The 27,330-nt window shown below is 46.2% G+C and overlaps 1 protein-coding gene across 1 annotated transcript in view; it reads left to right on the top strand.

Moving 5' to 3' along the window:
- The window catches only part of plch2a (phospholipase C, eta 2a), a 49,922-nt gene that overhangs the window by 18,720 nt on the left and 3,872 nt on the right, over window positions 1-27,330 (top strand). The window contains exons 6-21 of the mRNA XM_056598716.1: window positions 2,193-2,286; window positions 4,277-4,480; window positions 5,134-5,254; window positions 8,266-8,437; window positions 10,179-10,286; window positions 12,987-13,145; window positions 15,033-15,134; window positions 15,608-15,705; window positions 16,103-16,191; window positions 16,585-16,770; window positions 17,215-17,322; window positions 17,977-18,101; window positions 18,511-18,595; window positions 20,053-20,199; window positions 20,772-20,851; window positions 24,583-24,958. Of these exons, the coding sequence (XP_056454691.1) occupies window positions 2,193-2,286; window positions 4,277-4,480; window positions 5,134-5,254; window positions 8,266-8,437; window positions 10,179-10,286; window positions 12,987-13,145; window positions 15,033-15,134; window positions 15,608-15,705; window positions 16,103-16,191; window positions 16,585-16,770; window positions 17,215-17,322; window positions 17,977-18,101; window positions 18,511-18,595; window positions 20,053-20,199; window positions 20,772-20,851; window positions 24,583-24,958 (2,254 nt within the window). The remainder of the gene's footprint in view (window positions 1-2,192; window positions 2,287-4,276; window positions 4,481-5,133; window positions 5,255-8,265; window positions 8,438-10,178; window positions 10,287-12,986; window positions 13,146-15,032; window positions 15,135-15,607; window positions 15,706-16,102; window positions 16,192-16,584; window positions 16,771-17,214; window positions 17,323-17,976; window positions 18,102-18,510; window positions 18,596-20,052; window positions 20,200-20,771; window positions 20,852-24,582; window positions 24,959-27,330) is intronic.

Below are 27,330 nucleotides of genomic sequence, written 5' to 3'. Positions count from 1 at the left end.
GACAACTCCAACCGTCCAGATTACTGTGAGCAGTCATGGTAGTCTGGACACAGTATCTTCCGACCTTTCTCACAAATGATTGCCTCAGAAAGATCTACCCACACAGACGGATCTCTCTGCGCATTGATTTCTTAGAAGTTATTTATCATGCCAAGTATCCGGAAAACTGAGTCTACGTTACATTTCATAATATTTTCAGTATATTAGCTTTTATGGAAAATGTCCTTTGTCTTAAATTAACCAAGTGGCTTCAACCAAGGAAAACCAGACTAGAACCAGTTATAAGATGCCTCGACAGTGGTCCAAACTCTCTGCCGCTTGCCTGCGGGCAACCAATATACAGGGCTCCAAATCGTTGGTAGTAAGCTTGTAACGGCTCTGTCACTTTGATTGGGATTTGTTGGAAACCCCTCTTCTCTGCTCTCTCGCTCTTGTTCTCACTGCAACGGTACATGTAAATGCCTTAGAAAGTGTCAGCTGTCAGCACTTTACTCCCTCCCGTTGTCTTGAGGTATTTCAACGTGGCGCTTGATGGAAGAGAAGATTTTTGTGGGAGAACAAAGACAGGATCACAGGATCTTCCTGGCTAGGGCTCATGACCAGATCATCCAGTTGATTGGCTTATGGTTAATGAACCACATTACCTGGTTCCAACATGCCTGTCATTTCTTTTTTTTACTGGCTTGGGAATACTCCCCAAACCCCAAAATGCTTCTGTTCTGGTGTCCCAGCTGCTGGTTCCCCTAAAATGACAGCCTTCTGTGGTTCAGACCCATCTTAAATCCCCCCAGCAAAACCCTCCATCACTTTCTGCCTATTAGGAGAGGCGCTAGCTGACAGCCACCGCAACACATTCCTCCACAAAAGGAGAACGATGCATCTCTCCCGTAATGTGCCACTGTTGTATTTCCTTTTTGTGAGATCAGTTTGCTGACCAGATGTTAATAGGTTTCCTTTTAGACTCTCTGAGAGGGATGCTATAGTGCTAATAATACGGTCCAACATGGAGATGAGCTTCGGGATACAGCATACTGACCCTTGAATGTTGCAGCTGCGGGGAAACCGAGGACCTATCGTATTTCTTCACCCCGTCGGATATCTCGCTACCTTTCTTCCCATTTACCCCACTCCAGCTAATTCTAATGCACTGGTTTGCTCGTTTCAGTAGGCAGAGTATATTTTCCCTGAAACGATTCCTCTATGTTTATCCCTGGTGCCAAGAGATGTTCTTTCTTGTGATATCTGGGCGGCAATGGGGCTTTTAGGGAAGTCATTTATTAAAAAAGACGCTTGAGTTATCTCTGCCTGCGCCATTATCACCCATCCTCTTAGGATCTAAAGTGTGTGTGTGTGTGTGTGTGTGTGTGTGTGTGTGTGTGTGTGTGTGTGTGTGTGTGTGTGTGTGTGTGTGTGTGTGTGTGTGTGTGTGTGTGTGTGTGTGTGTGTGTGTGTGTGTGTGTGTGTGTTCGTTCAGGGGCCGGTGTGTGTGCGTGTGTTTGCACAACGGCTTAGATGTGGCTCATTAATGGAGTGTGGCAGTGGTTCCCTCGGCCTGCTGACAGGCGAGGAGTTAGCGCTTGTTAGCGCTGTGTGGCTCCAACATGTTTATTTGCTGTCTAGAACGTGGCCCTTTTTAGTAGGGGCCTAATACATGACCGAGGTTTAATTACATTAATTGCCTCAATGTGATTAACCACTGAACAAGGATGCAGGGATAATCGACTGTGAACTATAACAAGGAAGGACATGTTTGTTCTCCATCGTGGGATTATTCACGATTCACGAGTCTTATTGGAACAACTTGACTGACAAGTGAGGTTGAGGATAAACATATCAATTTTGGAACAATTCCAAATCAAACTGCGGCCAGACGGAGTTTCCCCCCCCGAAGCTGCTAATCAGTGACTGCAAAAAAAATAAAATAAAAAATAAAATCCCACACACACAGGTGATTGACACTGATCAGCCAGTTTAAGATGGCAGCTGTCAGGCATCGAACCAGGATTAATTGGCGGGCTAGTGCATTTAAAACCACCCTGTTAGAAATCTTCCTAATTGGACGTTCACCACATGTCACCATGGCGATGGGAACTTTCTTGGGAGTCGGACCCAGGCCGAATGGTGCCTGATGGTTACTTCACCTCATATTTAATTTGATAAAACTTTGGATCTCACTTACTTTTGTGCATTAGATGACGAAGGTGACCAAGGACCACTGCCTGGAGATCATCAACAAGTTTGAGCCATGCTCACAGAACCAGAAGCAAGGCGTCATGGGTATCGATGGTGAGTTAATTCGAAATTGGATATTGTGATCGGGATAGAAATTGTGATATGAAACCTACTGTGCCGTTTCTTCATGGGCGTTTCTCAGTAAATCAAATCCTCAAATTCGGGTAAAGCAAATATTGCAGAACATTCTCCACATGTGGTTTTGCCCACAATACCAAGGATGCACCGGTTGGGGTCTTGAGTGAACTTGCCGGTAGAGATGGGTCATCATTCATTTCAGCCTCAGGACATGCCATAACTGGCTCATGCTGCACACATTAACACCCGTTTGAACGTCTGAATCACGTTATTAAATTCATCTGATAACATCTTAAGCATGAAGATGGCAAATTAGTTGTTGATTTTTCATTTTATTGATACACATTATAAATGCATACAATTATTATAGTATTGCCTAAAATCTGTATTCAACAACTATAAATGTGCGAGGCAAAGGCACTGTTTGGAAAGAGGGGTTGGTTTCAGGGTTGTCCCGAGAACACAAGCCCCGGCCGCTTCAAAAGCACAGAGAGGTGTCTGCGTCCTTGCCCACCTGAAAGGCTGATCTTATCAAACCGGTCTCCAAGGACGTTCTTACAAGACCGCAGGGCCGTCCTCGACTGTTCTGTGTTCAGAATCGACCGAGCCGAGGTCACCTCCTAACCCTGGGCCCTTATCCTGTCTAGGTCTCTCTGTTTATCTCGTGATGGACATGACAGCACGTTGATGTGCGATGTCTACTGTAGCTGTACTATGGCTACTACAAAAACATTTCTAGGACCAAATGGTTAAAAGATGAACTTGCTAGCCTTGTGTTTCAGCTTCCTTACCCTCATCTGCAATCATTAAACTAGTTTGTGTAGCACTCCAACGTATTTGCCGTGATTGTTCCCAGCCTCAACTTTAAGTTGCTTTTGAGCAAAGCTAAATGACTGAATGTTCTGATGGGTGTGCATGACATCTTGGGTATTACAATAGACCCAGTGCAGTGAGTTTATAAAGAGCATAATGTAGACCCACTGTCTTCTGTTTCTGTATAATGGAGGTTAGTTGTGCCTCCCCGCCTCTGCCCTGCAAATTTAGTCTTTGATCCAGCAAGCTTTTTGTCCATCCAAATCATATCAGCGCAGATCACATTGCCCTGCTGGTATCTCCTCTCATTAGTGGTGTTTAGAGTATCTTATGTCCCTGGTTTTCCCCGAGCTACCTCTACCTGTGGCGCCGGCTGACATTTCTCCTGGTCTCGTATGCTTTAATATACCCAGACGGCCACATTACTCACCACATTACTGCGCAGGTTGGGATTCAACGGGGCCGCAGAAATATTGTCCGTCTCAGGCACTGATAAATGATTAATTAGCAGTGCCTAACTGCTAACCTGAACCATTAGCCCCACCATATCTATTCTAATAATGTAACGCAGCTATTTCTAACTGTGTAACCATCTCTTACTCAACGCCTAGTCTCAAGTCAGTCTTAAATCAGTCAGGCTGACGAACACAGATCTGGGTTTCTCTTTCTTTCCTCCAAGTATTTGTTTTGGACAATCTTTTCGCTGGAGGCCGGGATCTGAGGGCGTGTAATTGGCCATTAACAGCAAAAACAGACTCGGCAAGCAATAGTAAACAGTAAAAAGGAAAATCTGTGAGGGCTTCAAATCAGCATGTTGTGGTGTAGACTGGCCGCTGTAGAAATACACTTATTAAAATCCCCCGCTGAAATCTTCTATCTACTCGCACAAATCGGTTTCTCTTCGGCTTCTCTCTGGAATGAAACGGGAAGCAAGGCGTAACCTGCTCCTTCTTTTTGGATTTCCTGCCAAGGCTCTGTGCCGTCTCCACACAGACTGCCATAACATAGCAGGCCTACTGGATCCCAGACATCCAAACCCTTACCTACACTAAGACACCCTAAACCTAACAATCGGATAAAGACAATAAAAACATCCACAGTGGGCGGGCCTCTGCATCCTTCCAGCCAACCACAGTCCTTCTCTCCTCCCCAGGCTTCACCAACTACATGCGCAGCCCTGCGGGGGACATCTTCCGTCCCGAGCACTACGAGGTGAACCAGGACATGGACCGCCCCCTCTGCCACTACTTCATCGCCTCCTCCCACAACACCTACCTGATGGGGGACCAGCTCATGTCCCAGTCCAGGGTTGACATGTACACCTGGGTGCTGCAGGCTGGCTGCCGCTGCGTGGAAGGTGAGCGTCGCTCCACACGCCGCATAGGGGCAAGACCGCAATCAGGGTGCTCACGTCATCCTCCCAAAGACTGCTTCAATGGGGAATGTAGATGAGGAGACGATGCTCTTTATTAATCCCAGACGGGAAATTCTGAACTAACCAGACAGATCTGAGGATTTGAATTGATCTTAAATGCAACTCGCAGCAACGATTAATCTCAGTAACAAATTATTAAACGTCTTCAAAGCCACTCCACATTCTATGTCTATGAAAATATTATATGGATATTGCAGATTTCCCCGATATCATAGGAAGAAGTTAACAGGCGTGTGACCTCTTACACAGAGTGCTGGGTTTTTATTCAAAACATGCACACAAATGCAGAAAAATGAAATAGTAATTAACAAAGAAAATGCTGACCTTTGGGGCTACGGCAATAAGTGAAATTAAAAATAGAGAGGGAGAGAAAAAATAGACAGGGACTTGTCATAAAATATATATATATACGAACACACCACAAAGAACTGCACGAAGCTAATGACGACCGGCAATGAAATGTGTCTTTGTTTGATAGAGGAGATAAAAATGTGTGTAATGTGTTAAAATCAAAAGCTTGCGCTTTCATCCACTCACTCAATCATTTACTCACTCACTCACTCACTCACTCTCAGTGGACTGCTGGGACGGTCAGGACGGCGAGCCCATCGTGCACCACGGCTACACGCTCACCTCAAAGATCCTCTTCAAGGACGTCATCGAGACCATCAACAAGAACGCCTTCGTCAAGAACGAGTGAGTTTCCTGCACGCCGTGCGGCCATCTAGCGGTACCCATCAACCCCCCTTATCATTGGCACCGCTTTGAAGTGTGTGTGTGTGTGTGTGTGTGTGTGTGTGTGTGTGTGTGTGTGTGTGTGTGTGTGTGTGTGTGTGTGTGTGTGTGTGTGTGTGTGTGTGTGTGTTCTATAGCATGTTGGGCTAAATCCTCTCTAAAGCTTATCCTGGTCATGGGTGCTGTCACAACCCATTTGGCATTTAGCGTACTACGGCTCCCTGGTGATTGTGAGAGTGCGTGCGTGCGTACCTTTCTGTATGTGCACGAGTGGGTGTCCTTTCGCTAGCATATGGAAATGCAGGCGCCAAAGCCTCTTTACGGGCATATATGCTGTCACCGCAGGTTAGCACTCACCTCTGAAGAGGTTCATTTGTTTGAAATCTAGTGGGAAGCTAGAAGCGCCGGAATAATGACCCGTGGAATTCAATCGCAGGGCTCCATGGGTTCTACCTAACTATATATGATGCATATTGTGCCGCTCCGCGTCTGGCTGAGCAAGGGATCCTGCCGGTGTGTTCCCAGGCGCAGCGAGCTGTATTTTTACAGGACGGATTATGGTGTGTACACAGGGACCTATGGGACCATCATAATATGCCAGTGAGCCTCCCATAAGAGATCGCTCGGTTAAATGGCTCTGGACGATGTATAATCCGGTGGAGGTTCATTACATTGAAATAGATGTGGAGATCTATTGGAGCTAATGGATAGATAAGCCTACCCAGTGGACTGCCGGCCTGATGGGTCTGATACATCCGTCCATACATCTGGACAGACACTTCCAAGTGTGATGTCTCTGCAGGGTTGGTTGCGGCAGGGTCGCATGTATCGGCTAATGAACATCCCAGCCCTTCGTTAAAACAGATTTCCTTTTCAGGTTATAATAACAAACAGACAAAAAACACTAGTGTTACACTAATAAGGGCTTTCCAATTTAAGAGTGCTGCAACATGATAACATCGAGTCCTCCAGCCCTCAACAAATAGCTGCTGTCATGCTCACAGGATCCGTTCTCCATGGAGCGTGCAGTCACGGTTCATTTCGGTTCCAATGCCTAAAAAGCTCAGTTTGATTTGACGAGAGCTGGTTCTCGGCTCATGGGAACTGTAGTTCTCTAAAGGGGTAGGTCTTAATATGTTAGAGTGGGCCCCGTCCTCCACCCTCATCCTTCAAGCAATAAATTAATGGGAGATAAATGTGCTAATATGTGTGCATCATTAGCCTGTGTGATTCAGATCAATATAATGACAAAAGCAAATTAACTCGCCTTCTAGGCCAATGTCTGAAAAAATGTAATTCTTCCCACGTCGTGGTTATGAACATGCATACTTTATTCTGTGGGTAATACATTTTTTATTTGTCTAAATGATATCCACAGTCACACAATACATGGGCGAGGACCACACACATGTAAGCACGCACACACACACACACACACAGACTCTCAGACACACACACACACATCCCTACGCACACACAAATCTTGCATGAGATGATCCTGATACGATGCCGCCCCAGACCTGCGGCACCGTCGGAGGGTGTTAATCCTATCGACAAGCTCACAATCTGGGAGCTGCTGTGAAAAAATGGGCTATTTATAGATCTCTGTCTCACGAGTAGAGTAAAAAAGGGGGTGTTTGTGTGTGTGTGCGTGTGTGCGTGTGCACGTGTGTACACACGTTTTGGGAAAACCGCATTATCATTTTTTTCACTCGCTGCATTCTTTGATCTGCTGTTGAGGAGTGGAGCAGGTGAAAGACTGGGTCGGACATCAAAGCGGGCTGGGGTTTAGGGAGGATATTCCTCAAGCAAGGTGGTGGTGAGGACGGGTGAGGAGGGGTGAGGCTTAGCTCTCCTCCATGGAGAATGGGAGGAGAGGGAAGGCCCGTCATGGCCCGATGGGTTTGTGAATGGGACTTCATTTTTCTCTTGAATGGGCCTCTGTGTAAATACCCTCTGTGTTATAAACTGCATTCAATGTGAATGGAATTCAAAGGCAGGAATGCAGTGCCAAAAAACTGCCTGAGTGGTGCAAGGTTATTTTTAAGATGCTTCGTTCAAATAGTTATATAACGAGTGCGTACCATCAAATCTAGTTTTAATAGGACGTAGAAAAGGATTTGATGCTAATTGGGCTAGCCCACTACTTGAGTATTTTAGAAGCCATTAAGACTGTAAAACAAAGTGCTGTCCTAGCCGTCAGATAACCTGGGTTATTTTTGATTTGTTGCATGGATATTATTTCAAGCTTGTCCCATTTTAAACCACGCTTTGTCTTTGAGCTCGGAAAGGTCAAAATGTGTCCGCCTCCCAGGGTAGCTCCATGTATTTGTTAACTGAAGGGCGAAAAATGTGCTGTTTAGTCAAGATGTTCCACACTGTGGATTCGTTCCGCTTCAAACTGAAAAAAAAGACGATCAATCCGACAACACAAATCCAATTATTTGAATGTGGTGTCTCCTTGATAGAGTGGCACTCGCACGTCGACACTTCCAACACTTCAACAGGTCAAAGGTTAAAAGGAGGATGTCAACAGTGCTAACAAGTGTGGGGTAGTCTGGGGACCAGGGTCAAATTGGGGTCTTTTGAACCGGTCAGACTTAACAGAGTGAGGTCTTTGACTGCACTTAAACCGGATTAAGACTGCATAGTGAATGGAATATTAATTGCGACTTTGGCCTCAAATGAATTCTTCAGATTTTGTATGCCCAGCCATTAGATTAAAATCAAATTAAATATTTTTACAAGTCAGCAATATACACTCACAGGCATCGCTTTTAAGAGTGCTAGATGTTGTGGGTCTTGTGTGGTCTGAGGCGTCACTGATGTATATATGCTAGATCTTTGAAAGGGAGCAATGCACCGTGGTGGCCAGGTTGGCAAATTGAATCAATACTCTGTTAACCTAGCCCAGATCCAGCTACTGTTTGCTCCCAGATCTCAACAAATACCCCCCCCCCCTCCCCCTCCAGCTACCCTGTTATCCTGTCAATCGAGAACCACTGCAGCGTCCCGCAGCAGAAGAAGATGGCGGAGTACCTGAGCGACATCCTGGGAGACAAGCTGGACCTGTCCAGCGTCAAGGCCCACGACGGCGGACACCTGCCCTCGCCTGAGTCACTGCGGGGCAAGATCCTGGTCAAGGTAAGGGCCCAGCTGTCGCTGTGTGTAGACTGCCTGAGCTGTTGCGGTACTGGTAAACTACAGGGACAATGTAGATGAAGTAAAGTAACCTGGTGCAACCCAAAAAGCTACGAGTTTTACCAGCCTTGAACAGAAATATGTAATTATCTTCAAAGGAAGAATCCGATTTACTAATCTTGTTTACTTCAAATAAGAAAATGGCATTGAAATATACTGATGGCAAATCTCTTTTGCTTTCTAAGCAGCTTTTGTTTTGGTTGAAACAATCTGGCCATTTGGCTGAAGCCCATTAGCCTAAAGCAAACAGACAGTCGTACGCTGTATACACAAGGAATATCCTCTCCATCTGCTTAGAAAGTACAAGATAGATAATAGTTCTTGTAGTTTAAAGAATTTCCTCAAAGGTCATTTGAAACCCTGCTCTGGTGTGGAATGGGACCAAACTATATCAATCCTAGTGTGCAGTCAGCTACATGGTGTTTAACCTACAACATCAATGGGAGCTGTGTTATGAAACAAACGACTGGTGCATTCTAACAAGTAGTTTGCCGTGGACTGAATGTCTGTTCCATGGAGGGTGGGGCAGAGGTTTGGCTGTGGGGTTAATGAGAATCTATGGCCAACGGAAGATTGCTGTAAAGTAAAGGCCAGGCTGCCCTGTGCGGGGACCGGGCTAGAATCCTCCACCCTGGAGACATGAGGGCGTGTGGTGGGGGCAGTTCAGCACAACGGCACCATGTGCAATCTGGTTCTCAAGATAACCCCCATTACATTGGATTTTTGAATGGATGGTTATTGAAATTAGGTTCATATTGAAATAGCAGGGCGCAGACTTTGTGTGAACTGCAACTGTTGACCCCCACAAGAGAATCCCAAGTGCTTCTGGTGCGTCCTCCTAAATTTAATAGCCCTCCACTTCAGTACTATTTTACTCTTTAGTCAGTTGGTACACAACTTTTATCCACAGTGACTCCCACTGAATTCAGATACACACCTCGAAACAGCATGTCAGGGTTTGGGCAGGATGCCTACTGTGGTCTGTGGCTGGGGATAGTGGGGATCAAACAAACAACCTTTAGCTGCAGGGTTTCAACAGCCTAGCCACAACACTATCCTGCCTCTAGTAGTAGGACTATGATGAGTAGTGAGCTGGTAGCACACTTAACCGCTGTCCTTCAGCACATGAGTCTGCATCTCTTCTTGAGGAGTCCAGGCGTGTTTCCATACTACTGGGAATGCAGTCACCTTGACGGCCATCTTGTTGACATGGTGATGGAGGACGATTGCTTTCCCATTGGATCAAAACAAACCTTGAAGAGAGCAACAGGCGGAGCTTATAATTGCTATGAACGAGTAATGGAGTGCAGAGCTTCATCCTGGGGGATGTCACTCAGAGCAGAGCCAACTGACATCTCCCAGGTGTCACTTCAAAATAAAAGCGGCTGACAGGTGCCGAAACATATCACGGAGCCTGATCAAAACTTAAAGGAAATGAGTTTATTTTCTTCCTAATTAGCTTTTGGACGGCAATCAATTGGTAATTTTTTTTTTCTCTTCATAATAATAATATGTTTGAAGACTTTAACCCATCCAACTACCACACCACACATTTGTGGAAAAAAGGCGGGAAAGTCCAAATGTGTTGTCATCTAAACACCATGCCGAGTCCAACGTCATGGACACGGGCCCTTCCCTCTGTGTGATGTTAATGTGAACACTGTGTTACCATCTGCCCCCCCAGGGGAAGAAACTGCCCCCCAACATCGACGAGGACGCTGAGGAGGGCGATGTTTCAGACGAGGACAGCGCAGATGAGATGGAGGACGACTGCAAACTAATGAACGGAGACGTATGTTCACCCTGCACGCCTCCCCTCACCCTACCCCGCTCCTCCTCTTCTTCCTCCTCCTCTTCCTCGCCCCAAATGGTCTGTTTATGGGTTCACAGATCTGTGTGTGTGTGTGTGTGTGTGTGTGTGTGTGTGTGTGTGTGTGTGTGTGTGTGTGTGTGTGTGTGTGTGTGTGTGTGTGTGTGTGTGTGTGTGTGTGTGTGTGTGTGTGTGTGTAAACACACACGCATCCTCGTGCTGATGTGAAACGGAGACTGGAAAACGCAAGCGTTGCCCTTCAGTCTAGTTCCAACCCTACGTAAATAACTCCTACATGACGCCTTCAATTCTATTGGTCAGTTTTTCCTTGTTCCATTTAACCAAGTTGCGTATGACCATGTTAATAGCGCTCTTCCCAACTGTACATTTTTTATCCATCTATATCTAGAGCTACATCTATATCTTTTATCTAAAAATACAGTTTATCTATATCTTTATCTATATAACAAAATATCATAAAAGTGATTAAATAGTTTGGAAATGTGATTAGAAATGATTTTCCAATCTTCCAAATGGGACAGGAACATGTACCTAATAAATATAACAGTGGGACACGTATTTCCCCTACTGGGGAATTCAGTCATTTGGTATATTGTTCCCCAAATCATCCACTACATGCACCTCTGCCTGTCTGTGCAGACAGCCCCAGGCACAGGTTGGATGCCTTCAGCAGAAGAGGACAGACAATGAAATAATCAATAATGAAAGAATTTCCAATTTGTTTGTTAATGAGTTATGGCGCCTGGGGTGTGGCAGCCTTCTGGAAGGTTCTGAGGGGGTGACCTCCCTGGGAATTACAACACAATGTGGGCCACCCTTCGTGATTCATATATGAGGGAACCATTCAGCAGAGCTCTTCACGGTGTCTTGCTGTAGATGAGGGCCGTGTTTTCTTTGTGCCGTTAGATATTTTTTTGCCGTGGGGGATGTATGCTGTACATACAGTACCTTAACCCTTGCTCTGTTTAAATTGTATTCTCTCGCTGATTGTTTCTTCCTGTGTTTGTGTGTGTGTTTTTGTGAACGCAATCTTTGTTTGTGTGTTTGTTTATTTGTGTGTGATGGCGTGCATGCGTGTCTTTTCGGAAATCTCTTGTTTGCTGTCTCATGGCCTTTGTTTCCCTCTCTTCTCTCTCACTCTGCCCATTTCAATGTTGCTCTCTTCTTTCAAAGTGGAAGGTACTGTAGCATCCCCATTTACTTCAGAAACCCCCCGCTCCCCTCACCACAACATTTACTCATTTCATACCGCCTGTTTTAAAGTATTTGGTAAAAAAAATGGGGTTCTCTAAACATTACCAAATAGTTTAAAAATCTCTCTAACGTAAAATGCATGGAGTCTGAAACCTCTACAAATGTTTAAAGTATGCTGCAGTTTCTTGCCCATAGGTTTGGTTACACTTACAGTGGTCCTTGTTTAAAGGGGACATATTATGCAACCAGGTGTGAGTGTGATTAGCCTTACAAGCCGTTTTGAAAATCTGCCCCATATGACATCACTAGTGGGCGTGTCCCCCTAGATCTGTGCTGGATAGATGGGCAACGTTTCCTTCAGTCCACATTGTAGGCTGGTAGACCGATCTATCAGCACAGATCTTGGGGGACACGCCCACTAGTGATGTCATATGGGGCAGATTTTCGACACTCACACCTGGTGGTATAATATGTCCGCTTTAAGTGTCATGAGCATGCACTTACTGAACACATCATTAATTAACACAATGGATTGTGGTAGCACTCTGCCACCTAGTGGACGAGGTGAGCAGGTGTTTGTTGGTCCTCCCATGTAGTCCATTCATGAACACTACATCAGACTTTAACTCCAGAGGGTTCAGTTAAAGCACGATGCTGGTGCGAAAGCTACGATAGCGGTTACGGGCCGCTTGGCTCCTCCTGATGACATCACGAAGCAAACTATGTCATCATGGTGTCGTCACGGTCATCATCGTCATCCCCGTCAAGCACACCACTATTGGCAAAAATATATCTGCTTTTTAGGACCTCATATCCCTCAGTCTCGACTCCTACTAATGCAAATATAGTCATTCTGCGCATCATAAGTAGGTATTCAAGTTCTATAAATAGTTGAACAATCCCAACACATCTTATTAAGGATTAGGGCTGGTTAAAAAAATCGATGTAATCGATTTTGGATCGATTTCATTAAGATTTAGCAATATCGATTCATAGGGCATGAGATCGATGTTTTATTTTTGTCACCATTATTATTTTTGCACTACAATTAACAATGCCTTAATGCAATTTGCAGTGATGGAATGTTGTAGTTCAAGTACACTTTCACTTGCAATTCCTTTCTTATTTCAAAATTGCACTTTTGAGACTTAAAACCTGTTGTTTAAGGTGAAGAGAAAAAAGAAAGTAGGCTACATTTGTATTTTGTAACATAGTTGAGCCATTTTCATTATTTAAGAGCAGATCGAATCGTGATTAATCGATTCAGAACCTTATGAATTGAAATCGAATCGATTTAGGAAATTGGCCACGATACCCAGCCCTATTAAAGATTGTATTGGCTCGGTTCTGTTTGCCGAGAGAAAGGCTGAGGTGGCTGAGGTTCCGCTACACATCTTCCTTAACCGTCATAGCTTCCCTTTCACGCTGTTCTCTCCCTCTCTCCCCCCGCCTCTCTTCCCCCTGCAGACGTCAGCCAATAGGAAGCAGGTCGAGAGCCTGGCCAAGAAGAAGCTGGACAGCCTGATGAAGGAGTCTCAGATCCGGGACAGGGAGGACCCTGACAGCTTCACCATCGCCGGCCTGCCCCCGACCGGGAAGCCCACGACGGACCAAGGAAGCCCCAAGGTGGGTCATGTGATCTGTGCTTGTACCGCCCACACCTGCTTCAGGGACCGGCTCATTTGTTTGTGTTTTTTTCCCAAAATAATTAAAAAGAAAGCCTTCCCTTACTTCATACAGACCCTCTCCCTGATTCCCCCCACCCTATAAAAACAAGAATAAATAAAGGTTGGATACAAAATAAAAACAGAATTGTAATATGAGCAGCATAAGGCAACAACATTCAAACATCTACATCTAGAAGATGGTAGAACTCAACCTAATATGCAGACTACAATGACCACCACATTCAATTGAGGATGAACCATACCTCTTTTAAAAAGGTGTCCCCCTTTTGGTTCCATGTTATGGTTGTAAAGTCTGCTGCCTTGGCTTGCAACTTCTTTAAAAATCATTTTGTCCCTGATTTCTCTATCATTCGCTCTTCTCTGTCTGTCTGTCTGTCTGTCTGTCTGTCTGTCTGTCTGTCTGTCTGTCTGTCTGTCTGTCTGTCTGTCTGTCTGTCTGTCTGTCTGTCTGTCTGTCTGTCTGTCTGTCTGTCTGTCTGTCTGTCTGTCTGTCTGTCTGTCTGTCTGTCTGTCTGTCTGTCTGTCTGTCTGTCTGTCTGTCTGTCTGTCTGTCTGTCTGTCTGTCTGTCTGTCTGTCTGTCTGTCTGTCTGTCTGTCTGTCTGTCTGTCTGTCTGTCTTTCTCCTCTCTCCTCTCTCCTCTCTCCTCTCTCCTCTCTCCTCTCTCCTCTCTCCTCTCTCCTCTCTCCTCTCTCCTCTCCCTCTCTCCTCTCTGTTCTTCTTTCTCTTTTCTTTCTCCTGCTCTTCTCCGGTGGCTTTTCTTTAGCTGTCTCTCTCGCTCCCGCTCTCTCTCTCCGTCGTTCTCTCGCTCTCTCTCTCTCGCTAAAACACTCTAGCTCCATAATCAAGTTGGGGAGCCTGGGGCGCTTGTCTGCGTGTGCATTAAGTGGGCACTTCAGTGTGTCAGTGAGCCCGCTGCACTCACCTAACGAGTTTTGCTTCCGCTCTGCAAAGCTTGCTCATAAGCACACAATCCCAATCAACGTTTTAATCGGATGTAGTACCTTTTAACATCCAATTTACTTTTCAGCAAAACAACAATATTTTGATTATTTGGAAGAAAAAAACAAGCTGCATGGAGAAACATATTTTGATTCTTCTTCTTTACATATATATGCTACAAATGCAAAATATTTATTTATCAAAATTAAATCATTGCCAGTCAGCATTGCATTCCACTTTCACAATGTGATGTTATAAGGATTGGAACATTAGCCAGAAATGTGTTAACCTTTTATGTACCCAGAATAGGCCTTTTGGTTAGCAGAATCTTACTCTCTTTCTTGCCAAGCGCTCTTAACACACAGGCTACCCATGCACCATAGCATACTTGTTGTACCGGGAGTAAATCCTCTTGAACATGTGCATAACAACTCCACACAGAAGGGTATCAAACCAAGTACCCGTTGAGGCTTTGAGGCATCAGTGATCAGATTTATTATTGAACCCCAGATTTACAAATGCAGCTACAGCGCCACCTGCTGGCTATATCATAAATCGGAAGACATGCGTACCAAGCACATTGTACTACTGCACTTCTTAACCAGAGTAACTGTGTGTGTGTGTGTGTGTGTGTGTGTGTGTGTGTGTGTGTGTGTGTGTGTGTGTGTGTGTGTGTGTGTGTGTGTGTGTGTGTGTGTGTGTGTGTGTGTGTGTGTGTGTGTGTTAACCCTGTGGTTGATTGTGTTAACCCTGTGGTTGATTGTGTTAACCCTGTGGTTGATTGTGTTAACCCTGTGGTTGATTGTGTTAACCCTGTGGTTGATTGTGTTCACCGTGTGCTTGTGTGTGTTCACCATGTGCTTGTCTGTTTGTGCGTGTCCTCAGAGCAAAGGGGACGACGGCACCGACACGGCAGATGAATCCAACTCCAGCGGCACCAAGCGGGGAGGGGGTCGCTCCTTCATGGGGAGCTTCTCCAAACGCAAGGTCTGGACCCCCGAGGGGCACCTACTCCAGGCTCGTCACACAAAGATAGACACATGAATCGATAAGAAACGAAGACTGAACTCTTGTCTGCTCTCTAAACCTCATCCTTGGCCTCCCCATTTTTAACCTCTTGTATTGTACCCCAGCCCATACTTAAATTAGCAGTGTTGGTCGTGTTACTGGTGCACTAAAGCTTCTATCTGGGACACGCAGGTCACCTAGTAGAGGTTATCTAGTACCAGAGAATATCAGATCCTTTACCCAAATCCTTGTTTAACCTGTTCTGAATCATTCACCTGAGGCATTTTAGCTTATTGTTAGTTATTTTTTAGTAATTTCCTCTGGGATTAGTGAATCAACTGCTACTCCTCTGGATGAGGTTGATGATGGTGATGATGGTGATGATGATGATGATGATGATGATGATGATGGTGATGATGATGATGATGATGATGATGATGCCATCTCTCCAGAAAAAGGCCAGTAAGCTGAAGAAGGCGTCCAGCCTGGAAGACACCGACACAGACCCAGAGAGTTCTAGCAGCGCCTCCCGAGTCCCACTTTCCAACAAGTAGGATACTCCCTCACTCATTCACTCACCAAACACTCACAGAATTTCACTCAGACAAACACACACGTACATTCACAAACACACTGACAAAATGACTTTATTTGTCATTTTGCACATCGCACCCTCAGATTTTTTTGTATCAGAAGGTGCGATATTTAGTCTTTGATGTGGAAAGTGGAACGTGAAAACAACGACAGTGCAACAAATTTTTGGTCAACATTACAGATGACAAAAACAAAGGGAAAATGTTGCCTCAGTATATATATATTTTTAGATTTTCCCAGGCCAAGTATTTCATGGTGTCGCCACCGTCTTTAGTTTTATCCCATTCACCTATTTCCAAGCTCATTCCAAGCTCATCTAAACCTCTGACCCTTTGTGACCTGTGACCTCTCAGGAAGAAGAAGACGATGAAGCTGTCCAGGGCGTTGTCAGACCTGGTCAAGTACACCCGCTCTGTGGGCCTCAATGACATCGATGCCCAAGGTAAGACCCATCGTCAGTCTGCTTAATCATGTGGGGACCGAAAGATGGACAGATAAAAGGGCACAAGACTTCCACATTGATGGACACACACACGCAAACACACATACACCCATGCACACACACATACAAACACAAAAACACCCCCACATGCAAACATGCACAAACACCCCTGCACACACTCACACACCAACACACGCACCAACACACACACCTACACACACATCTACACGTACCCCTGCACACACACCCCTGCACACGCACATACAAACACACACACACCCCTGCAAATACAAAGACACAAACACAAATACAAACACACACACACAGACACCTCCCTCTACACAGACGTGTTTTTAGTCCCGAAACAGTTTGTGACCCTCTCCCCCCCTCCAGCTGAAAGCCTCGGCTGGCAGGTGTCCTCCCTGAGCGAGACCAAGGCCCACCAGGTGATGATGCAGAAGGCCGCAGCCTTCATCCACTTCAACCAGAGACAGCTCTCGCGCATCTACCCTTCGTCCTACCGGGTGGACTCCTCCAACTTCAACCCCCAGCCCTTCTGGAACGCAGGCTGCCAACTCGGTACTATTTGTTTGTGTGTATAAATAGAAACGTTTTTCCTTGAGCTGTGACAGCCTCCACCGACACAGAAGGGTGACCTATATGCTTTTGGCCTAACCACTTATTCAGCAGTAAGATTGATGAAGGTCTGTCATTTGGTTTGTTTTTATTCCTGCTTGTTTATTCCTATTTTTTCACCTTGAGTAAACCGTGGAAAACCTTTCCACTCTTTTCATGCTGCAAGTGTCAGTCAAGTGCAGAGTCTTTGTGGTGTTATTCCCTGTGCACACATTATGGCATTACAAGTACAGGCTGGGAGTAATACTTTCACAGGGATCGAGGAGCAGTTAAGGGGGTGTTGATGGAGGGTTACCTTTCCTGAACTTCACATCTGGGAACATCAATTTGAATGTACTATCTCCTCTTATCCTGACCGTCCCCACGGACGCTGTGCGTTGGTTTCAGTGGCTCTGAACTACCAGTCGGAGGGTCGTGTGCTCCAGCTGAACCGGGCCAAGTTCTACAGCAACGGGAACTGTGGCTACACCCTGAAGCCCACCTGCATGTGTGAAGGTACGGTCAGGCCACACACTGTCCTCCTCACCGGAGTCACCTTCACGCGCTCATATGCCTTGTTATTCGTTTTCGGGCTACAGTGTCGACAGCAGTATTGATATTGGCCCGATACCATGCGAAAGACAACGGTTGGTCAATCTAAAGTGCTGTCATTTAGCAAACACTTTATCGAAAGCGACTTACAGGTGAGGCTGAGGAAAAATGGAAGGACCCCAATAAAAAGATAAGATGCCAAGCGTCCTGTATTGACCTGGTGATGTCCTGTATTGACCTGGTGGAGTCCTGTATTGACCTGGTGGTGTCCTGTATTGACCTGGTGGTGTCCTGTATTGACCTGGTGGAGTCCTGTATTGACCTGATGGAGTCCTGTATTGACCTGGTGGAGTCCTGTATTGACCTGATGGAGTCCTGTATTGACCTGATGGTGTCCTGTATTCTCCTGCTGGTGTCCTGTATTGACCTGGTGGTGTCCTGTATTCTCCTGCTGGTGTCCTGCATTGACCTGGTGGTGTCCTGTATTGACCTGATGGTGTCCTGTATTCTCCTGCTGGTGTCCTGTATTGACCTGGTGGTGTGCTCTATTGCCCCTCAGGGCTGAATGTGATTCTGTGCCTGTGTCTGACCTGTCCTCCATGGTGACCGTGCCACCAGGTGTCTTTAACCCCCACCTGGAGGACCCCCTGCCAGGCCAGATGAAGAAGCAGCTGGTCCTGAAAATCATCAGTGGACAACAGCTCCCCAAGCCCAAAGACTCCATGCTTGGAGACCGGGGAGAGGTACCACTATACACACACACACTGTGTCTCTCTACCTCTCATCCTAGCTGTCCACAACCCTCCTTCTCTCTGCCTCCCTCCCTCTCTCTGCCTCCCTCCCTCTCTCTGCCTCCCTCCCTCTCTCTGCCTTCCTCCCTCCTTCCCTCCCTCTCTCTGCCTTCCCCCCTCCTTCCCTCCCACTCTCTCTGCCTCCTTCCCTACCTATGTTTGTTTGTTTGTCTGTCTGTCTCTCTCCCTTTTCCTTTTCTCTGTGTCTCTCTCACACATGAATGTAACATAGCGTGTCACAAATGAACGAAACTCTCATCCAATTGGTCCTGATTGAATACATGTCCGCTACTCAGCCTCGGCTAGTGTCAGGTTTTCATCATCATGTACGTGCTGACTGTAATGTGTATGTTTGTGTTAGATCATCGATCCCTTCGTTGAGGTGGAGGTGATCGGCCTGCCGGCGGACTGCTGCAAGGAGCAGACCAGGGTGGTTGATGACAACGGTGAGACCCCACCCTCCATCACACCACACTTACAAGTGCATAATATTAACAAGATGATGATGATTATGATGATAAAACACTATCATGTAATAATAATTATATAATAATAATTACACCAACACTAATAATAATAACCAAACACCCATGTTATAATAATAATAATAATAATAATAATAATAATAATAATAATAATAATAATAATAATAATAATACATTTGTTTGTTTTCAAATCAAAATACTTTTTGTCCTCTCGGGGCAATTCAAGGTGCTTTAAAACAACAAACAGGAGATGATGTCATGCAGTATCACTGATACACACAAGCCTGCAGACAATACAGATATCATAACATCAGGTTACAATTGCAGAATGGTTCAAGTTTATAAGCGACGACCATACCAATGAGTTTGAATTCAATCTCCTGATCGCTGATAACTTATTTATTATGTGGCTTTACTGTAAAGCTTTAAGGGATATAAGGGATTTTGAGATCATATGTGAGTTTTTGTGTGTATCTCTTTTGTGTGTAATACAGCCTTAATGATCTGGATATTGATCAAATCATTATGGCTGATGTCATAGCTATTGATGTAGTATGTGTGAAGTATCTGACCCACTGTCCACCGGGATCTAGATAAGCTACTCACTGGGGTGTGTGTGTGCGCTTGCAGCTGTGGTTATGTTGTGGATTCCTGTGGCCTGGTGTGATATGGATTTGTGCGTGTGTACGTGTGAGAGATGTGTGTGTGTGTGTGGACACTTGGCATGCTAGCTTCCGTTCTGAATATAGTTTGATCTATAATGGATGAGACCAGCATTGGGGGACATGCATAGACAGCATCTCCCTGTCTACTTACCCGTGTGCGCTGATGTGCACACACACACACACACACACACACACACACACACACACACACACACACACACACACACACACACACACACACACACACACACACACACACACACACACACACACACACACACACACACACACACACACACACACACACACACACACTTCAATTATTCATGATGCTGAGCTTGCTCCCTACCCTCTATCCTTGACTGTCCGCTCTCTCTCTGTTTATCCCTCTCCCTTTCTCTCTCCATCTCATTCCCTTATTATTTGTGTATCCCTCTGCCTCTCTCGCCATCAATCAACTTCTCCCTCTCTCTCTGTCTCGGTTTCGGTCTCTCTCTCTTGGTATATTTTCCATCTCCCTCCCTTTATCCGAATCTAACCCGGACTCTGCCTGTCTCTTTTTCTGTTCACCTCTCTCTCCCCCTCTCCGCCCACAATGCCCCCTCCCTCCCTTCCTCTCTCCCTCTTCCTATCCACACATCTTCCATCGTCATTCTCTTCCCCCCCCCCCCCCCTCCCCTAGTCAATCTCCCTCTCTCTGCACTCCTACCTGCCCCACTTCCTAACCCCTCCCTCCTCTCTCTCCCCCGTTAGGGTTCAACCCCATGTGGGAGGAGACCCTGGTGTTCACCCTGCACATGCCCGAGCTGGCCCTGGTGCGCTTCCTGGTGTGGGACCACGACCCCATCGGACAGGACTTTATCGGCCAGCGCACCATCGCCTTCAACAGCATGATGACGGGTAAGGTCGCTGCCCCCGGGAACACAGCATGCACACACACACACACACACACACCCCCATCCTTAGGAGGGAGGCATGGCACTGGGGGAGATTAAACGGGATGCCTGTACTGTCTTCAATTGGGAGCCCACTCTATGCTGTAAGCTCTGATAGATATGCATGGATCCGTGTTTCCTGTTTGGGATGTCTTTGGGGGATTTTGGTAGGATGAGACTTTTTATCACAAAAAATCCAATGTTTAAGGAAGCTACGGTCCAATGCTCCAAGCCCCTTCTGAAATAGGCTTCCTGAGGTCATTGGGAAACAACACTTTTTTTTTTTTAATGCTCTTCATCTAGAGGCTGACATAACTACTTTTACCATTCCTTTCTAAAGATGTTATGTTTAAAAAGCTCCACGATGATGATTATTCTTGCGAAAGCTGTTATTAATAACTTTGTGTTTGGCCTCAAGAAATGTCCTCTGTGGTTAGGGTATCCTGTTCTAGCCTGTTCTGTCCTGGCTTGTCCTCTTCTGGCCTGTCCTGGGCTGCTCTCTAGCCTAATACACGAGCGTTGTGTTCCTGTCTCCAGGATACCGCCATGTGTACCTAGAAGGTATGGAGGAGGCCTCGATCTTTGTTCATATCGCTGTTCATGACATCACCGGTAAGGTAGGTACCCACAAACCAGGGACAGCTGCTTCTTTACCACCTCGGCCTACGGTCTGTATTGTTTATTGAGCCACACACAGAATGTTGATGAGCAAGATCATCCCAGACACCCAGGTTTATCATTGATTGTAAATCAAAATGTATTTGATTACTGGTACTTTACTAATATATATTTTCCAGAGATGGTTTTCCACCAAGAAATGACCTATATTCACGTATCACATATATTCAAAACTAGAAACGTGGTTAATTCTGTATTTATTTATCATACCACTTCTCTTTTTCTCAAGTGTGTGTGGTCTTAGAGTATTGATCGCATAAATTGCGTTCAGTCGAGGACAAATGGACTCATTTTGGTCACAGCAGATTGTGTTACTGTTATGTTTTAGTCTTGTTACATCTAGAAAGGAGATGTATTTATACCATGGTAACACATTCAGAGTCCGTTCCTTGGGAAGACTGAACTCTATGTTACACTCTCACCTCATCTAAACAAAGCACCATTATGTTTGTGTGTCTCACTATATCTTGGACAAGAATGATAGATAGTTTTTCTTAAACATACGATATGGCAGTAAGTCACTTTTTTCACACTTTATTTTGATACAATGCCTCAAACCGCAGTGAGAACAATCAATCAAAACCACTCTGAATATTCATGTGTTCAGCTTCTCAACTTCCTGTCTGTTCCCCCTCTTTCTCTGCTGTTGATCTATGTGCCCTCCCTCCCCACCGCTACCCTGTTCTAGTCTTCTTGTCTTCCTCTCTTCTCTAGCCTCCCTCGTACCCCCTCTCTAAATGCTCTCTCCTGCTCTTCTTCTCTTTGTAATTGCAGTGGAGCCCTCTTTGTCCAGCAATCTCTGCATGTAGAGGCAGGACTTGGTTAGCAGTCCTCAAGCTGCCACTCAGAACTCAGGTGTAGTGCTGCCCAATCGGCATTTTGCATGCGCTGCAAGCACCCTCTCACTGCCCAGGGCCTCCCTTCTCCTCCTCCTCTCCCCACCCAGGCCATGCCTCCTCCTTCTCCTCCTCCCCTACCACCCCCCCCCCTCCTTACACCCACCCCTCCCCTCTTACAACCACCCCTCCGCCGTTAGCCAATGAAAAACATTGTAACGGAAAAAGGCTAACTCATGCACCTCATGAGTTGTTGAAAATAACACCATGTAACAAGCTTGAACTCCCTTCCCCCTAACATTGTCGTTGACCCTCTAAAGTAGATCCAATGCTGCTAACGGCTAGTTAGGTCACTGGTGGGACCCACAAGATGTGATTGAGAGGGGCAGAGAGAGGGAGCTAGAGGGAGGGTGTGAGACAGGGCAAGATAGAGCGAGAAAAAGGGAAGGGGAGGTGGAGGTCGTTCAGGGATAGAGGTTGACCTCAGTGCTTTGGTGTCATTATTTCTCCTACTGACTGGCACTATTTTGAGTCAACAGAAATTGACACGGGGTTCACCCAAGCTGCTCCCTAGATATTAGGTTTCTGTTGGTCGCTGCGATTCCTTGAGCATAGAGTTGGAGAGATTTGCAGACATCTATCTTTTTGTTTTTCAATGTATAATTTTTATTTTTATTTTTGCTATGTCTTTAAGTTGATCAAGAACAGTGTTAGATTTATAGTTCGTTCATATATTCGTTGCTCTATTTCTCTTTACTTGTATCTTTTCTTTTTGTCCATGGCTTTTACGTTTTTCTCTGTCTTTGTCAACCACATATACACAGATCAACAGATATTATGTCAAGGCTGGGGCTAGTTGGATCTACTTCATTCTTTGTGTTTGTGAAAGCCCATTGGGTATTTATTTAAAGAGTAACTACAAACCAGACGACTTTTCTGAGTTTGCTGCCCCCTTCAGGTTAAAATCCATCAACTGTCACTGTGAACTGCTGTTGCTCATCTGATGACTTGAATCTTTCATGAGAAAAAACGATTTGATTAGAATATTCCACCTACAATGTATTACAGCATCAAGTGGACCTGGACGGTTTTATTCCTTTTTTCAAACTTTTTTGTTAAACATGTAACTTCCAATGCAAAGGCTTCATTGCTTCTCTGCTAATCCTGGCACCAGCTCATATGTTATCTTGTACCATTATAAGGAGAAGCTAACCATTGATGTCTGCTTGTGTCTTGATCAGCTTGTATGATCTTAGCCCTGCATCACACATGATTGGCTACCCTTGCCAGACGATTTGCAATTGATTAACAAGGAAACATCATGATGGATATTAACAAGCAGTCCGTGGCTGTTGGTCTCTCAGGCTGAATGCCAGTCAAAGCGGTGACATTAATATTCATGAGTGATGTAATCAACTCAAGACTTGGCTTGGCAGGGATCCTATGGAAACTGTTTCATATTGTTCTGCAGTGCCCTTAAAGTTGACCCATGGTGATCTTTTTTTAGATTCAGATTGATTTTTGAACTTTTTTCACTCCTTGCAATATCAAGTGAGCATCAAGTAAGAGTATCAAGGTGGGCCTATCATATTTTTAACCACTAGATGGCAGCAAACCAAAAAAGTCGTAAAGTTAGTCTTTAATGCCAGAATATGTTGGGGAACCTAGTACTGGAATGTCCTTGTTGAGTGTGTCCGTGCACAAGTGCCATCCTGCCTGCACAACGTTGGTGTTGTCTCCAGTGTCACAGTTCTGCACTCTGTGCTGTTCTCCCACACTATCCTCACCTTCAACCTTCTCAGACCGCTCATGCGTTCCCTGCTCTCCATATGCAAACACATGGCCCTGCCACCACCTAACCTTCATTCCATGCCATCACTTGTTGTTTGTTCTGCATCTTTATTACTTGCGGTCATATTTTTCAATGATCGGTGCCAGTTCAATTAAAGTCTAGAGTCTAACGGCTTGGAGAGATGGTTGCAACAGCAGCATTTGATTGGCTCACATTAGTTTCATGGGATGTCCCTTGCAAAACAAAAGGATGAGAGTGAAATCCCTTGATGCCAAATTCAGCCAGTTTGAGCCAAGGGTTAACCCGAAATTGCTCTCTTTGCAGTTTGATTCTAATGATTGGTTCATATTATTTGTTTTTATTACAAGAAAACTATCTTATTATGAACGGATATAATATTGATTGGATTATTGTTAGTATCACTATTATAAGTGACCTTATGCTGCTGTATTCAGTATAATTCAGGAATAACTTTTAATACCTTCATACCTAAATACCTTAATTGAATATGATTGTATGCTTCTTTTCTCATCACAACAAGCTAACACTGGAGATCATGTATGGGCTGTGACCCACATGTCCAGGGTGTGAACCATGGTTACTAATATAAAAGGGGAATTGCCCTTGAAATGATCATTATCCCTCATTTTTCGGTTAATTGTCAAATGAACACTTTAAACCCAGAATGAACCTGTTTAATGTGAATAACTTGTTTACATCATCTGTTAGCGTATTCTGTCAAGCGAATCCTGATAGGATTCACTCAGGATACACATATTTACCTGATGCAATGCTAACACAGGGAAATATGTCGATGTATGTAATTTGTTGTGTAATCTAATGAGATTCCAGTGTTCGAAGCATGCAAATACAACATTAGCAAAAACAGCTAATTTGTCTCCCAATACCATTCATGTGAACAGATAGTCTCTATTGGTTCCATGGGCGTTATCCAGAGGCCAGTTACTTCCTCTACATGTGTGTGCTCGTGTGTTCAGGTCCATTTCGTTCTGCTCCCTAACTCCGCTTCTCTCCGTCACAGGCCAGGGTGGCCAGCGGCATAAAAGGACTTTTTCACAGAAACCCAAAGCAGTCTTCCCTGGACAGCCATGCTGCTGCTCAGCTTAGCCGCAAGCACCCGTTTGGCGCCCACCTCCTGCGCCGCACTGCCAGCGCCCCCACCAAGGGCCAGCCCAAGGTCAAGAAGGGCCTGCCGGAGATCGCCATCGACACCAAAGACTACAGCTCAGAGGGCGCCAGCGAGGACCGCGAGTCGGAGGAGCAGGGCGGCGGGGCTGCCGGCACAGACCCCCAGGATCCCCCCACCCAGCAGCAGCAGCAGCACCAACACCACAACGGGGCGGCCCGGGACCATCCCGGCACCACCAACGGGGCTCTGCGCCCGGAGGAGGGTAAAGGTAAGAGCCCGCGCTTCGCCCGCCGCCGCCGCTGCCCCATGACGGAGCCCCTGAGGCGGGTCGCCCGGCTCCGGCTGCAGGAGCCCCTGGACCAGGGGGTGTTCGCCCGCGTGGCGCTCAACGGCTCGGGGAGGGTGGGCGTGGCGTCCAACTGCATCACGTGCGTGAGCGGCGCCCAGGAGAGCCCCGAGGCCGAGCGGAAGGCTCAGTCCGGCGACGGGCAGGCAGAGCAGGATAGGCAGGAGAAAGGTCCCGACGCTGTCCCCGTGCACGTTCAGCCAGACCCTGAGGCCCAACCGGAGTCCGTACCGCCCGGAGCCGACCCCAAACACACCCTGCCCCACCTCAGGGCTCAGCCTGAGCCAGGCTTCCAGTTCAGCCCCCAGTCTCTGTTCGGGGCCGTCCCCTTTGGCCCCTCCGACGCCCGGAAGTCCCTGGGCGTCCCGGCCGGACGGGGTCCCCTGGACCCGTCCGAGAGGAACGCCCGCAGCTGCAGCTTCCCCCGCAGACGCTTCCCTAACGCCGTCGCCCCCGCGCGGGCCCCCGCACAGGCCCCACCGAGGGCCCCCCCTTCCCCCCGCCACGGCGATCGGCCATGGGAGAACGCCCCGCCCCCCGACTACGGCACGGCCTGTTCGTCCGCCTCCTTCGCCGACGCCACCCCCTGCAGCTCCCTGTTCCTCAGCGACTGCAGCAGCTCCGACAGCTGGTACAGCCTGGGTCAGCTGGGCTCCCCCCACCAATTCCCGCCCCGCACCGTCCACGAGGGCCGCAAGCGCGCCGCAGGCACGCTGCAGCGCGAGATGAACGCCCTCTTCGCCCTGAAGATGGAGGAGTTGCGCTCAAACACGCCCATGTTCTTCGCCGGTAAGGCGTAGACGCTAGACTCCCCCTAGCAGTCGCCCGGGCCCGCATAGGGGTGTTGGCTAGAGCCCTCTCCCTTTGGGAAGACCACCTGTCCCGATTGTGATACCTTTCCCAGTTGGAATACCTCTCCCAGTTGGAATACCTATCTCTGTTAGGAGCCACCCTAGTCTTGTTCACTTAGATCTATTGTCTCCATTAGTCAAAGTACGAATTTTGATGTGTTCCCTCAGTTGTGTGTTTTGACGTATCATACTCAACCAATGGGTTACAATGTACCCATTTAGAAACCAATGCTAGTGAAACCCAACTCAAATAGAGTTGATACCTGTTTCACGGTTTTACTGAATCACACTTAAGTAATCTATACTTTCATTAAGACGCTCTATTCTCCTTTTCCCTAAACACTTCATGCTCGCACTCTGCAGATAAAATAACTGGTAAGTCTTACAACCCCAAAGAAAGCTAGAACCTAGCTTCTACCCTCTTCTGGATCGGATTTAGTTAGGTTTACTCTCCTCTTCTGGGAGAGTTTAAATACGCTACAACCTAGCTTTCCTAACCCTGTTCTCTCGACAAGATTAGGTAGGCTTGAACCTAGCTTTCAATTGTTCTCTTGATTAGGTAGGCTCGAGTGTTTAGAAAAGCGCTATATTAAACTGATCAATTATTATCAATATTAAATTATTATTATTATTATCTTTCCACTGTTCTCTAGACCAGATTAGGTAGGCTAGAACCTAACTTTCCACTGTTCTAGACCAGATTAAGTAGGCTAGAACCTAGCTCTCCACTGTTCTCTAGACCCGATTAGGAAGGCTAGAATCTAGCTTTCAAGTGTTTACTGAAAACTGTATTGCAAGATGAATGAGCTCATATCCACTAGTCCTAGCCGAAGACTCTGAGAGCTCCTCCAGAGTTCAATCCGTCGGGAGATTAGGGTTGGTATGCGTCCAGACGTATAATGGATGCATTCTCATGTTACAGAACATCCTGTTAAGCACAGTTTATGGAAAGCTTTTGGTATTCCTACTGATCCACATGAGAGTTCAGTGCTGAATATTCCTGAATCACTTTGAATATGATTATGCTTACAAAAGAAGGCTTATTATCAGACTTACTCTTGCCTTGATACTCACACTGTACCGACTTTGAAATTCAAAGGCTGTGATCCTTTTCCTCATTCTCTGATGTGTTTCTCTGTCTGAAGTGCTTTTATCTTCTCCCCTATTCACTGTCCCTCTGCTATCTTAATATCCTAACTTCCTTCTGTCCCTCTTTCTTGCACGCTCTCTCTGCCCCTAGTGCAGAACTGAAGGGATGACCAGAGCCAGGTAAACCTAACCCTGCAATCTTCCCCCTGCGCACTTAGAAATATCAATCCCTAAACCCTCACTGTCCACCTCGCCGTCCCATCCACTGGTTTCACCATGACCTATGACCCTAAGCCTGTGTCGCCTCCGTCCAGTGTGTTAAACAACAACTGAATACTGAAAACATCTGTGAGT

The sequence above is a fragment of the Gadus chalcogrammus genome, chromosome 1 (genome assembly GCF_026213295.1).
Source record: "Gadus chalcogrammus isolate NIFS_2021 chromosome 1, NIFS_Gcha_1.0, whole genome shotgun sequence".
Lineage (NCBI taxonomy): Eukaryota > Metazoa > Chordata > Actinopteri > Gadiformes > Gadidae > Gadus > Gadus chalcogrammus.
The sequence above is the reverse complement of the archived record's forward strand: the minus strand, read 5'-3'. Positions and strand labels throughout refer to the sequence as shown.